Source organism: Tupaia chinensis, unplaced genomic scaffold, assembly GCF_000334495.1.
Source record: "Tupaia chinensis unplaced genomic scaffold, TupChi_1.0 Scaffold000407_4, whole genome shotgun sequence".
NCBI lineage: Eukaryota > Metazoa > Chordata > Mammalia > Scandentia > Tupaiidae > Tupaia > Tupaia belangeri.
Genome location: NW_006159912.1, coordinates 4,418,835 through 4,433,844, shown reverse-complemented (window position 1 = coordinate 4,433,844; position 15,010 = coordinate 4,418,835). Strand labels below are relative to the sequence as shown.

Below are 15,010 nucleotides of genomic sequence, written 5' to 3'. Positions count from 1 at the left end.
GAACATGCACAAGACAGTGGGGCAGGCGTGGGGAGACCGCGGAGCGCAGGGACCTGGTGCCGCTCCGCGCCCGGGCGCGCGGAATCTGCCGGCCCGGAAGCGCAGGCTGCCCGGCGGCGCCCGGAAGCGCTGCTCGGAGGCGGAAGCGGCTGGTTCCCGCAGGGTCCCGCGGTGCGGTGGGAGGTCCGCGGTTTGGCCCACCTCGCCGCTGCCCTCTGCAGGGGCTCTGGCTTGGCCCTCTCCACCCGTGATCCTCTGCCCGGGGCGCCACACCGCCTGGGGCACGTGAGCTTAAAGGGCAGGGCGCGCAGAGGTGGGTGTTCAGAAGGACTTAAAAGAGCCAACCTCTTCGGGCCCTTACGGTGAGGATTGTTGCAGGTTCCGACAGGCGGTGATGCGTGCATGCATTCATTGTGTGGTTCGTGGTTGACCAACAGATGCGCTCTTACAGCGGGCCACCTCTCAGACACGGATATGCGGCAGAGAGATTTTTAATTAATAACTATTTATTTAATTCCATTTGCTATTATTTAATTTGACCAGAGAAAGAGAGAGAGAAAGTGAGAAAGTAACCTGCCAAGTCCGGGACTCCAACCGTGGTCACTCACATGGGAGTCCAGCACCTTAATCAACACGCCACCTGGGAGATGTTTTTCATCCCCTTAAAGATAGCAGCCTGGGCCAGCAGGTGGTGTGGAGGTTAAGGTGCTGGCCCACTGAAGGGTTGGCATGGTTGGAGTCCCACACCACTCCAACTGTGGTTTCAAAGTCACTCTGGCACAGGTGCCTGTGTGCCCAAATTTCCGAGGAGAATGGAGTAGAAGGGATTGTAGTGTAGCCTCTCCCTGCTACCCTGCAATCGCAGATGCCTTATAGCAAAAATCAATCGATCAGTCAATAAAGGCAGATAACACTAGTGTGTGCTATATATGTTTTATATCCCCCCCTTTTTTTTCTTAAGATTTTTGCTATAGGGCACGTACACTCACCAGAGAGAGGTGGAAAGTGAGAAATCATCCCCCCAGGAAGGATGGTCACACCACAATTCCTTCTCCGTTCTCCCAGGATCCAGGGTATGCACACACACGCGCGTAGTGTGAGATTCAAGCCACCAGGTCCAGGCTCCAACCACGGTCAGCCATGTAGGAGTCCACCAAGGTAACCGCTATGCCATCTGCTGGCCTCTCTACATCTATTTTTAAAAATTATTTATTTAATTTTATTTATTGCTGCTGGGAGGCGGAAGCGGCTGGTTCCCGCAGGGTCCCGCGGTGCGGTGGGAGGTCCGCGGTTTGGCCCACCTCGCCGCTGCCCTCTGCAGGGGCTCTGGCTTGGCCCTCTCCACCCGTGATCCTCTGCCCGGGGCGCCACACCGCCTGGGGCACGTGAGCTTAAAGGGCAGGGCGCGCAGAGGTGGGTGTTCAGAAGGACTTAAAAGAGCCAACCTCTTCGGGCCCTTACGGTGAGGATTGTTGCAGGTTCCGACAGGCCGTGATGCGTGCATGCATTCATTGTGTGGTTCGTGGTTGACCAACAGATGCGCTCTTACAGCGGGCCACCTCTCAGACACGGATATGCGGCAGAGAGATTTTTAATTAATAACTATTTATTTAATTCCATTTGCTATTATTTAATTTGACCAGAGAAAGAGAGAGAGAAAGTGAGAAAGTAACCTGCCAAGTCCGGGACTCCAACCGTGGTCACTCACATGGGAGTCCAGCACCTTAATCAACACGCCACCTGGGAGATGTTTTTCATCCCCTTAAAGATAGCAGCCTGGGCCAGCAGGTGGTGTGGAGGTTAAGGTGCTGGCCCACTGAAGGGTTGGCATGGTTGGAGTCCCACACCACTCCAACTGTGGTTTCAAAGTCACTCTGGCACAGGTGCCTGTGTGCCCAAATTTCCGAGGAGAATGGAGTAGAAGGGATTGTAGTGTAGCCTCTCCCTGCTACCCTGCAATCGCAGATGCCTTATAGCAAAAATCAATCGATCAGTCAATAAAGGCAGATAACACTAGTGTGTGCTATATATGTTTTATATCCCCCCCTTTTTTTTCTTAAGATTTTTGCTATAGGGCACATACACTCACCAGAGAGAGGTGGAAAGTGAGAAATCATCCCCCCAGGAAGGATGGTCACACCACAATTCCTTCTCCGTTCTCCCAGGATCCAGGGTATGCACACACACGCGCGTAGTGTGAGATTCAAGCCACCAGGTCCAGGCTCCAACCACGGTCAGCCATGTAGGAGTCCACCAAGGTAACCGCTATGCCATCTGCTGGCCTCTCTACATCTATTTTTAAAAATTATTTATTTAATTTTATTTATTCATTTTTAATTTGACCAGAGAGACAGAGAGAGAGAGAGAAGATGAGAAAACAAGCCACCAGGTCCAGGATTTGAACCGTGGTCAGCCATGTGGGAGCATCCAGCGCCTTAACCACCATGCCACCCGCTGGTCCAATCTACATCTATTCTTAATGCTTCTGTTCTATCTAGGTACACACTAAACTGGAAATGTGGCTGTCTGGGGGGCAGCAGGTAGCATGGGGGTTAAGACTCATTTGAGTCTGCCTTCTACTGAGGCTAGCTAAAGCCTTCTAACCAATAATTTCATACTATTACTGTGACATTGCTACCCTAATGCTTCAGGTTTCTTCCCAGTCCTTGAAAGGGGGATCAGAAGTCCTAGGTTCTGTTCCTGATTGGAAATCATTAAAGTCCAGAGTTCTGCTCTGAAACCTAGGAATAAAAGTCAGATAGCATATAGGCCAATTCCACAAGAATATTGCTTTCCACAAATCTTTTCTTCTGCTCTTGTTTCCATAGGAAGAAAGAAAATGTCTCAAAAACAGATGAAGGAGGCTTTTGTCAGTAACCTCAATGGAACCAGCGTGCTGGAAGTCACCGAGGGCTTGTGCTTTCCTGCGTTCTGTGTCTTGTGCAGAGGCCTCCTTATTATCTTCTCAGAGTGCTTATGTTCTTCACATACCTGGAGAACTCGGTTTTTCATTGACTTTGTTATTCTGGTAGTTCCCCTGGTGGTCACTTTGACCATTTGGTCTACATTTGTCCTCCTCGAGTATCTCATTGTAACTATCTTTGGGGCAGGGCTGTTGTATCAAATATACCAAAGGAGGACTTGTCATGTCAAAGTGCCTGTCCAGAAAATCTTTGAAAAATTCTTAAAAGTCAATCTGGAGTCAGAACATGTTCCTGCCATCTCCTGCTTCCGTGTAAGTAACAGTATATTTACTGCTATTGCCATTTTGGCCGTGGACTTCCCACTGTTTCCCAGAAGATTTGCCAAAGCTGAGCTCTATGGAACAGGAGCAATGGATTTTGGAGTAGGTGGCTTTGTTTTTGGGACTGCAATGGTTTGTCCAGAGATCAGGAGGAGAAAATACATGGAAGGATCCAGATTTAATTATTTTGCAAAATCACTGTATTCTGTTTGGCCATTAGTCTTCCTAGGAGTAGGCCGATTAATCATTATAAAATCAATAGGCTATCAGGAACATTTAACTGAGTATGGAGTTCATTGGAACTTTTTTTTCACCCTAATAGTTGTGAAATTGATAACATCACTGCTCTTGGTTATTTTTCCCGTAAATAAATCCTGGATTGTGGCCATCAGCATTATTGTATTATACCAGCTAGCCCTTGACTTTACCCCACTGAAGAGGTTAATTTTGTATGGCACCGATGGCAGTGGCACAAGGGTTGGCTTACTAAATGCTAACCGAGAAGGAATAATCTCTGTATTCGGGTATGTGGCAATATACATGGCTGGTGTACAGACAGGGTCTTGTGTGCTTAAACGCAAATCACCTGTCAAAGACTGGATGAAAGTAGCATGTTGTCTTCTGTTGGCAGCCGCCAGCCTCTTCACATCTCTTTACGTAGTTCAAATAAATGTAGAAGCAGTATCTCGAAGAATGGCTAACTTGGCCTTTTGTATTTGGATAGTTGCTTCTAGTCTAATTCTTCTTAGTAGTTTATTACTGGGTGATATAATTTTGAGTTTTGCCAAATTTCTAATTAAAGGGGCTCTGGTGCCATGTTCTTGGAAACTTACCCAGTCACTAGCTACAAATAAAAAGTATTCAGAATCTCTAGGAGCTGAAAGAAAGGAACGCAGTCTTTGTTTAATCACAGCTATGAATGAAAGCCAGTTATTTTTTTTCTTGCTGTCAAATGTCACAACTGGCCTGATCAATCTGATGGTAGATACATTACACAGCAGTACTTTGTGGGCCTTATTTGTGCTTCATCTCTATATGTTTACTAACTGCTTAATTACATATGTACTATATTTGCAAGATAAGACTATAAAATTCTGATGATCAATAGCAGTAGGATGTATCTGTATTTTGGAAATATTTTAATGGAGAATTTACAAAATGTGCATTTGGCAACCCAATGTAAACCATATTTAATATAAAATCAGTGTCAATCCTTCTAAAACAGTACTGATACTTAATTTTTTTTAATCAAAGAAGTATTTTATTTAACTTTTATTTATTATTATCATTATTATTTTCCAGTTTGATCAGAGAGAGAGAGAGAGAGAGAGAGGAAGTGAAAAGGGAAGCCACCAGGTCCGAGACTTGAACTGTGGTTGGCCATGTGGGAGTCCAGTGCCTTTAACCACCATGCCACTTGCCAGCCCCCATTGATGCTTAATTTTTAAATGTATCCCAGCACTATAAAACAAACCAATGGGACCAGCAGTTGGCGTAATGGCTATGTCGCTGGACTCCCATGTAGTTGTCCACGGTTTGAGTCCTAGACCTGGTGGCTTAAACTCATGTCGGGCACCTGTGCGTGCATGCCCAAGATCCCGAGAGGAGAGTGAAAGAGAAGGGATTGTGGCATGGCCATCCCCCCAGGGGTTGATTTCTCCCTTTCTGTCTCTCTGTCTGTCTCTCTTTCTGGCGAGTGCATGTGCCCTATAACAAAAACCTCCCCCCCCCCCAAAAAAAAAAACAACAAACAAACCAATAGAGAATAAAACCTTCTGATTAGTTATTTATTAAATGTCAATATTTTAAAAACTATGGTTGGAGGAGTTGGTTTTAAGGTGCTGGATCCCACATGACTGACTGCAGTTCAAGTCCTGGACCCAGTCACTTGAAAATCATGTTGGGCACGTGCATGTGTATTGCCCAAAAATCCCGATGAGAATGGAGGAGAAGGAATTGAGGCCATCCCCCCTGGAGGGTGATTTCTCATTTTCCTCTCCTTGTCTCTGTCTCTCTCTGGTGAGAACATGCACCCTATGGCAAACAAAATAAATAACTACAGTTGTGACACTCAAAGATTGGGGGGTGAGGAAAAGGAATTTTCTAACTTAGTATCACTTCATGTCATTTTTTAACTTTATCACTTCTAATAAATGTTTTAGTTTTTCTATAGAGTGCATGTGCTGCCAAAAGAGAACATGAAAGGTGAGAAATCACCTCCCAGGGGGATGGCCATGCTGCAGTCCCTTTTCCATTCTCTCCCGATTTCGGATATGCATGCACATGCATCTAGTGTGTTTTTCAAGCTTCTAGGTCCGGACTCAAACTGTGAAGTCAGCCCTGTGGGAATCAGCTGCTTGGCACCATTGGCTGGCCCTATAGTATTTACATTAAATACAATATTGGGGTGGCCCCAGGGTCTGGTGGTTGAAAGATTCAGATCCTACATGGCTGATCTCATAGCTGAAATCTCAAACTTCATGGCTTGAAAAACATGCTGCATGCATGTACATGTGTATCCAGGGTCCTGACAGGAGAGGTGGAGTAGAGGGGATTGTGGTGCGACCATATCCCATTGAGGGGTGCTTTCTCTCTAGTAAACTGGCAAAATTAAGGAAACAAAACTTTACGACATTTCAGTGTGCTGAGGCCAGCAGGTGGTATGGTGGTTCAGGCAATAGACTCCCACATGGGTGACTGCGGTTTGAGTTCTGCACATGGCAGTCTGAAACTCACAGGATGTGTGGCATAACAAAATACCAGGACAATAGAGAAGGGATGGCGTTGTGGAGGAGTGATTTCTCACTTTCCTTTTCATTGTCTCTGTCTTTTTCCTGTGAGCACACCTGCCCTCTAACAAAAACTTTAGGAAAAATAAATGAAAATCAATGAGAAAGTTGAAAGTCATAAGTACCTAGTCTAACATCATACAATTATGGCTACATGAAGGCTTAATAGCTTACTTGAGAGCTTGAGTCATTTAAAAACTTCAAGCATCAGCAGGTGGCGTGGAGGTTAAGGCCCTCGGTCCCACATGGCTTGCTGTGTGGATTGAGTTCTGGACCTCCTGGCTTAAAAATCACACGGGGGGACCAGTGGATGGCATAATGGTTACTTCAATGGACTCCCACATAGTTGACCACAGTTTGAGTCCCAGACGGGTAGCTTAAAATGTACCCCAGGTGCATGTGCATGTATGTCCAATATTTCTAGAGGAGAATGGAGAAGGGATTGTGGTGTGGCCATCCCCTCTTGGGGTGATTTCTGTTTTTCTAACAAGCACACGTGCCCAAAAGTCTCTAAAAGAAAAAATCACACTGGGCATGTGTTTATGTGCCTAAAGTCGTAAGAGGAGACAAGGAGAAGGGATTGCAGTGTGCCATCCATGGGGCCGGGGAGACAGGTAGGCAGGGGTGTGTGTGTGTGTGTGTGGGTGTGTGTAGGGAAGGACTTCTTACTTTCCCTCTCTCCTCCCAGGACAAAGCACACACTCTATAACAAAAACTAAAATACAAAGAAACAAACCTTCAAGCAGACCTTTGAAACTACTGTTCAAAAATCTAAAATCTACAAAATCTTTAGTTTCCAATTTTAATGTTCAATGAGTATCATTTAAAAAGAGGCTTTTCCCATTCCAGACCGCGTAGGGTCAGCTTGTTGGTCTCTTGAGACCTGAAAGTTAACAACTTCTTGCGTCCAGGAGGCTGCTCCTGGTGACTCTGCAGCCGTCACATGCCACAAAACGAATATACTGAATTACATCATAAACGCTATGGATACTATACAGATTACCATGAGAAAAAGAGAAAGGATAGTCAGGAGGCTCATAAATGTTCAAGGAAGGCAAAAACGATGACTGGTCTGGAGGCTGAACTCTATCATAAACTGCGCCATGCTGAGAAAATACAAATGAAAAAGACTATCAAGATGTATGAAAAGAGGAACACCAAAAAGAAGATTGATGAAAAGACTCCACAAGGAGCAGTACCTGCCTATCTGTTGGACAGAGAAGGACAGTCCCAAGCTAAAGTACTTTCCAATATGATTAAAATCGGAAAGAGAAAGCGGGAAAATGGGAAGTCCCTCTACTCAAAGTTTGAACCCAGGGAGAAACAGAAGTGTTAAAAGTTATCCGAGGGACTAGCAGTTAGCGTAATGGCTATGTCGCTGGACTCCCATGTAGTCGACTGTGGTTCGACTCCTGGACCCATTGGCTTGGACTCACACCTGGCGCATGTGCATGCATGCCCAAGATTCCGAGAGGAGAATGGAGGAGAAGGGACTGCAGTGTGGCCATCCCCCCTGGGGGGTGATTTCTCCCTTTCTGACAAGTGCATGCACCCTGTAGCAAAAACCTCTCAAAAAAAAAGTTATTCTAACAGGAAAGAGAAAGAAGAAGGCATGGAAGAGGATGGTTACAAAAGTCTGCTTTGTTGGAGATGTGAAGATGGCTTTACTAGAAAACCACCTAAATATGAAAGATTCATTAGGCTTATGTTTCAAGAAGACCTATGTAACACATCCTGAAAGGTGGCTTTCAGTTCAGGATGTGTTACATAGGTGTAAAGAACCCTTCATCCCCACTATATACAACTTTGGATGTTACCACCAAAGATACTGTCATTGAGGTGAACGTGAGTGAGTTGGGCCTTGTGACATAAGGAGGCACGGTTATTTGGGGGAAATATGCCCAAGTTACCAGCAATCCTGAAAATGATGGATGCATAAGTGCTGTCTTACTAGTTTGATAGCAGTTGCATACAAGTAACTCCTGGTAATTTTTGAAGATGATACACCAATCTGGAAAACCATCATGACTGATGTTTCTGAAAATAGCCAGTCTTACATGTCTGCAGTCATCAAAAGATTACTTATTAATGTACAAAAACATTAAAGTGGCCTGGTTTTACTAAAAAAAATAAATAAAGTGAGTAAAGTATCAGTATTTTGTTCTGTTTTCAAGTAGAAATTTTATTTATTTATTTTTGGAGAGGTTTTTGCTATAGGGTGCATGCGCTTACCAGAAAGATAGAGACCGAGAGCAAGAAATCACCCCCCAGGGAGGATGACCACATCGCAATCCCTTCTCCTCCATTCTCCTCTCGGGATCTTGGGCACATATGCACACGTGCCCGGGGTGAATTTAAGCCACCAGGGCCGGGACTCAAACCACAGTCAACTACATGGGAGTCCAGCAACTTAGCCATTATGCTATCAGCTGTTCTCAGAAATTTTAACTTTTTAAGAATTATTTTAACTTTATTTGTTTTAATTTGACCAGAGAGGAACAGAGCAAGAGAGGGAAAGCGAGAAAACTAGTCACCGGGTCTGGGACTCGAACTGTAGTGAACCATGTGGGAGTTCAGTGCCCTTAACCACCACGCCACTGCTGGCCCCAAGAATATTTTTAAAAATATTTATTTTTTATTTGTTATTATTTTTTGAGGAGAGAAGGAAAGAGAGAGAGAAATTGAGAGAGCAAGCCACCAGGTCTGAGACTCAAACTATGGTTGGCCATGTGGGAGTCCAGTACCTTAATCACCACACCTGCTGGCCCCAGAATATTTTTGTTTTAAAGAATTACTTCTGGGGCTGGCAGGCAGCATGGTGGTTAAGAGCTCTGTACTCCCACGTGGCTGACTGTGGTCCACGTCCTGGGCCCAGTGGCTTGCTTTCTCATTTTTGCTCTCTCTCACTCTGTCCTTCTCTGGTATGTAAATATGTATCTATGAATGAATAAATAAATAAAGCTCAATAAAAAATTCTAAATAAAGTAAATAATTTTTTAAAAATATTTTCTATTGAACTTTATTTCTTTTAATTTGACCAAGAGGGTCAGAACGAGGGGGGGAGTGAGAAAGCAAGCTGCCAGTTCTTGGACTCGAGCCACGGTTGGCCATGTGGGAGTCCAGTGCCCTTAATCACCATGTAACCACCCAGTTCCAATTTCCTTTATTTATCATTATTATTATTTTATTTATCTTTTAGAGGTTTTTGCTATAGGGCACGTGTGCTTGCCAGAAAGAGAGAGACAGAGAGATAGAAAGCAAGAAATCACCCCCCAGGGGGGATGGCCACGCCGCAATCCATTCCACTCTTCTTCTCTTGGGATCTTGGGCACACATGCACACGCAGCCAGTGTGAGTTTTAGCCACTGGGCTGGGACTTGAACCACGGTCAACCACATGGGAATTCCGTGCCTTAACCATTACACTAACTGCTGGTCCCATCATTATTGTTATTTTTAGTTTGACCAGAGTGACAGAGAGAGAACAGGCTGCCAGGTCTGGGATACTGTAACACGGCACGCTAGTTTTAGAGCAGATCATTTAAATTCATTGTTTCTAGTTGTATTTTTTTTTTTTTTTGAGAGATTTTCACTGTAGGGCGCGTGCGCTCGCCAGACAGACAGAGAGACATAGAGACAGAAAGCGAGAAATCACCCCCCAGGGGGGATGGTCACTCCGCAATCCCTTCTCCTCCATTCTCCTCTCGGGATCTTGGGCACACACGCGCCCGGCGTGAGTTTTAAGCCACCGGGTCCGGGACACGAACCGCGGTCGACTACGTGGGAGTCCAGCGACATAGCCATTACGCTAACTGCTGGTTCCCTCTAGTTGTATTTTTGAGTGATTTATACAATTATCACTTCAGACAGTTTACAGTTTATTTTTTGCAGGGAGAGTGGGAATATTGAGTCATATGGGAGTCCAGCGCCTTTAACCACCACACCACCTGCCAGCCCTGGGATCAGAATATTTAAGGTAATATGCTATTTGGTAAACAATCTAGATTATTTCTGTAAGGTATGGCAGGTGGAGTCTTCTGATATTAAATTGCGGAGATTTTAAGTAAACTTTTTATATGCTAATTTGTTAACTATGACTATTATACTAGTTTACCTTAATTTGTTGAATTGATGGCCAATGCAGCATTTAATTGCACTTTTATATTTGCTAACTATAATCAATTACCTTTGGAGTTAATCTATTATTGAAAGGAATTCTCTCCCTAAAGAAATCAGTACATGAATGGTTATAAGCAAAATTTATTTAAAAATTTATTATTATTTTGAGAGAGATTTTTGCTATATGGTATGTGTGTTCACTGGAGAGACAGAGACAGAAAGACAGAGAAATCACCCCCTGGGTGGATGGCCATGCTAGTCCCTTCTTCTCCATCTCTTCTTGGAATTTTGGGCATGCACACACACCCAGCATGAGTTTTAAGCTGCCAGGTCCAGGACTTGAACCATGGTCAACTATGTTGAGTCCAGCAATGTAACCCTATGCTGTCTGCTGGTCCCTATTATTGTTCATTATTATTTTTTAAAGAGTAAAGTGTTTTTTTTTTTTTTTTCTGGCTTTTGTGTTTGTTTTTTAAGTAATTTTTTATTTATGGCCCAGCAGGTGGTGTGGTGGGTAAGGCGCTTGACAGTCCCACATGGCTGACCATGGTTTGAGTCCAGGACTTGGTGACTTGTTTTCTCATAATCCCGCGCACCCCCTCACCCCCTGCACCCAATGTGTGTGTGTTTCTATCAAATTAAAAATAAATGAATGAGGGTCCAGCAGGTGCCATGGTGGTTGAAGGTGCTGGACTCCCACAAGGCCGACCGTGGTTTGAGTCATGGACCTGGAGGCTTGCTTTCTCACTTTCTCTCTCCTTCTGGTCAAATTAAATAGATAAGTAGAGTAAAATAATTCTTTAAAAAAAAAAGAATAAAATTCAACTTTTTTCTTTTTTTGGACAGGTTTTTGCTATAGGGCACGTGTGCTCACCAGACATAGAGAGACAGAGAGACAGAAAGCGAGAAATCACCCCCTGGGGGGATGGCCACGCTACAATCCCTTCTCCTCCATTCTCTCGGGATCTTGGGCACGCGCATACATGCGCCTGGCGTGAGTTTAAGCCACCAGGTCTGGGACTCGAACCGCGGTCGACTATGTGGGAGTCCAGCGACATAGCCATTATGCTAACTGCTGGCCCCAAAATTCATCTTTTTAAAAAACAATGATCATTTTCTTTGCAACTATCAGTATTTTTGTTTGTTTTTTCAATTTGAACAGAGAGAGACAGAGAAAGAGAAAAAGGGTGAGAAAGCAAGCCACCACTTCCAGGACTTGACTTGAACTGTGGCTGACATGTGGAGTCCAGTGCCTCAACCTCCACACCACCTGACGGCCTGAAACTATTAGTTTTTGAAGACAGTGAAGGGAGAGAAGAAAAGACAATGAGGGTTTAATTAGGAAGACTATATATTCTGGTCTAGGACCTCGGCTTTTCTATGATTGACTCATTCTCATGAGTTTAATGTCACACAACTATAAAGTGGGGATATCTACCACATTATGTACTGATAGGTATATTCAGAAGATGACAACCAGTTTCATTTTTACTGAGTATCAATATCCAATGTTATGTAAGTCACACAAAAACATACCTTGCTCTAGGAGTTTATGTATAGTCTATGAAGATGATAAGGAGTAAGTAGGTACTCTTCAGCTATTTTACATCTAGATAGCTTGAGTAGTCATATTTCATTTATAGGTGAGTTTTGTGGTTGGCACCTCACACTTGGGGAGTAAGAATGGCATTTTGCTGATAATTTATCACATCTCCATCACTCTGTCTTTTGTTAGGTACCAGCAAAACATGTTTTGCAGTTGAGTGCTTTTTTTTTTTTTTTTTTGGCCTTTCAGCTCCTTCAACCTTGTCCATCATAATGCCAATACTGAAACTGGAAAAATAGGCAGCAACTGGCTTTAAAAATATATATATATATATATTTTATTTATTTATTTGTTTTAATTTGACCAGGGAGAGACAGAGTAAACGAGAAAGAGAGAGAGAGAGCAAGCCAGCCGCCAGGTCTGGGACTCGAACCGCGGTCAGCCATGTGGGAGTCCAGTGTTCCCAACCACCACGCCACCTGCCAGCCCCAGCAACTGGCTTTTTTATATAGCAATTATTTACAGTATTTGGTCAATTAGAGGTAAGCTCTCTACTTATTTTAAAGTAATAGGACAATACTCATGAAGCATTTGCTGTAGCACAAGTGGGTGAATAGACAAAGAATAAAAAATAAGTGCCCACTCTAGAACTAGGAAGATGTACAGTTAACTTCTAAAAAATTGTTTTGCAATGAAATAATTTTTTTAAAGAGATTTTTGTTATAGGGCATGTGTGCTTGCCAGAGACAAAAAGGGAGAAATAACCCCCCAGGGGGGATGGCTATGTTGGCAATCCCTTTTCCTCCATTTTCCCCTCAGGATTTTGGGTATGCACACACACATGCCCAGCCTGAGTTTCAGGCTGCTGCGTCCAGGACTTGAATCTCTGTCAGCCATGTGGGAATCCAGCGACATAACCATTATACTATCTGCTGGTGCCCCACAATGAAAGAATTTTCTAAGCATTTCTCCTTGAAGATGGATTTTATCTTTCTTATGAAAGATCAACCTAGCAGGCAAATTATCCACCTTTTTAGCCTTAAGAATCCGTATTCACTGAATGCTTACTGTATGTGAAACACTGTCTAAAGATACTAAGTGCACTGTGGATCTAAAAGATAAACTTAAATTAGGGAAAAAGAAACTCAGAAGGCCTCATTTTATTATGTTTTATATCTTGGTTCTTAATGCCTTTTCAAATTTAGATTTAAGTTCTCAGAGTGAATGCTCTTCTTTGGTACTACCAGGAATGTGTTCAGTAATGAAAAGTAATTAAAATTAGCACCTACACAATGAGTTTGTAATTTTCAATGTTCTTTACAAACCATTCTGTAAAAAAATGTAGAAGGCTGAAAATTGCTGGGGCCAGCAAGTGGCATGGTGGTTAAAGGTGCTAGATTCCCGCAGGGCTGACTGTGGTTCAAGTCCTGGACCTGGCGGCTTGCATTCTCACTTCCTCTTTCTCTGATCAAATAAAAAAAAAAAAATAACAACAAATGAAAATAAATAAATAATTCTTAAAAAAAAAAAAAAGAAGGGATCAGCAGTTAGCGTAATGGCTATGTCGCTGGATTCCCACATAGTTGACCGCAGTTTGACTCCCGGACCTGGTAGCTTCAACTCACGCAGGGTGCGTGTGCGTGTGTGCCCAAGATCCCAAGAGGAGAATGGAGGAGAAGGGATTGCGGTGTGACCATCCCCCCTGGGGGGAGATTTCTCGCTTTCTGTCTGTCTGTCTCTCTTTGTCTGGCTGGCGAGCGCACGCGCCCTATAGCAAAAACCTCTTCAAAAAAAAAAAAAATAGAACTCACAGTCTTTACAGGTGCACCTCTAGACCTTTATAGCTACTGTACCCTTTTTTTCTTAAGAACATTTTACATAAAACAGAAGATGTTAAAATGTCCACACTTTGGCTATATAGTCAGTCCAACCTGTCAGAAGCTGTGTGCACATCCTGTATGCCTACTGGATTAAGGAATGATCACAGTCTTCTGCTCTCTTAAATGGCCAAAAGACAAAAATATTAGATAATCATACCTTTGGGTTTGAACAATGGTTCTGCCAGTTTATTATGTCACCTACCCTAACAATGACCACACAATGTCATAAGTCAACATGGTTAATGATACACTAAGGGAATTTTAGTTGTTGTGAACCTGAGACTTCATGCAATGACCAAAACACTTTTTAAAGGTATCACAGTTGTAGCCCCTTCTACCAGGAAACAGATCTGTCCTTAAGATTAGTCAATAGTAAGAGCAATTGAAAATTTCTCCTTACAACTAGCAAGACTTTCAGGATTGGCAGGTGGCCTGGTGGTTAAGGGCTCCCACATGGCTGACCGTGGTTGGAGTCCTGGAACTCGTGGCTTGCTTTCTCACTTTCCCTCTCTTGCTGTCCTTTTCTAGTCAAAATAAAGTTAAATAAAAAATGATTATAAAAAAATAGCAAGACTTTCATAGGTGAAGTACTCCCCAACCACTATTTTGGCATTACAACCGGTCTTCAAAGTGATAGGTGAGCCAGGCTCGCTGTCCTACAGTAATGGTCATGGGGAAAGGCCTATGGCCAGCAGTACTTTGCCCAAAGGAATCTCTAAGATAATATTAACCCAGTCCAAGAAATTCTTTTGGTAAGGACACATGCCCAAGCCACCATGCAGTTTTCCATTTGCCTCTTATGTAACAAAAACAACTGTCAACACTTTAATATTTCCTGTCCCCTTGGCGGGACGCAGTCCCAGATCGGGAAGCAGTTTTAGGACTGGCTTCTGATGACTTGGCGTGTCAGTCCTTTGCTTCTCCAATGTTCCTGCGGTGGAAGAAGAATTAAGGGGTGTCAAGTACCTAGAAACCAAGGCCCCAGTCAGTCTCTAAGCCCCTAGATGCTCACGTCCCCCGTTCCCTCACTCTCGCCTTCCGCTCCCACTGACCTCGAAAGCCTCAGCTCCTCCCCACTTACCAAGTGCTCGCTGGGCCTCGACCTACAGGTCCGCCCTGAGCACGGGCGGGCTGGACTCCCTGTGCCTGGGACCTCTGGAGGACGGTTCTCAGCCCGGCGCCGCGGGCGACCCGGCCTTAGCCCTATACACTCCTCCCTCACCTAGATCGGACTTATCTGCGGAGTTAAGACCTGGGGCAGGGCGCGGGCGACTCGCACAGGACTGCTCGGGAGCACCCCCACACCTCCGCAACCAAGGTTTCGCAAGCGGGGACCGGAGAGCAGTGGCCTAGGTCTCGCGAGAGGAGGCGGGCCCCGCCCGGCGTTCTCGGCCCCTCCCTGCCCTGCCCTCCCCACGTCGCCCGCCCTCCCT

General features: G+C 44.4%; 1 protein-coding gene across 8 annotated transcripts in view; it reads left to right on the top strand.

The window, feature by feature from the left end:
• Positions 1–4,483, top strand: part of PIGW (phosphatidylinositol glycan anchor biosynthesis class W) — a 37,291-nt gene extending 32,808 nt beyond the window's left edge. Inside the window, exons 1-2 of one of the 8 annotated variants that reach the window (XR_003550368.1) lie at positions 9–362; positions 1,066–1,106. Coding sequence is in view for 6 of the 8 variants with exons in the window: in XM_014590128.2 (XP_014445614.1) it covers positions 2,840–4,342 (1,503 nt within the window). In the remaining 2 variants the exon portion in view is untranslated. Of the gene's footprint in view, positions 1–8; positions 363–1,065; positions 1,159–1,247; positions 1,463–2,165; positions 2,207–2,828 lie in introns of those variants that run through there. The other 7 variants (XM_014590129.2, XM_027774174.1, XM_014590127.2 and 4 more) reach the window with 7 other exon arrangements.
• Positions 4,484–15,010: the final 10,527 nt, after the last annotated feature.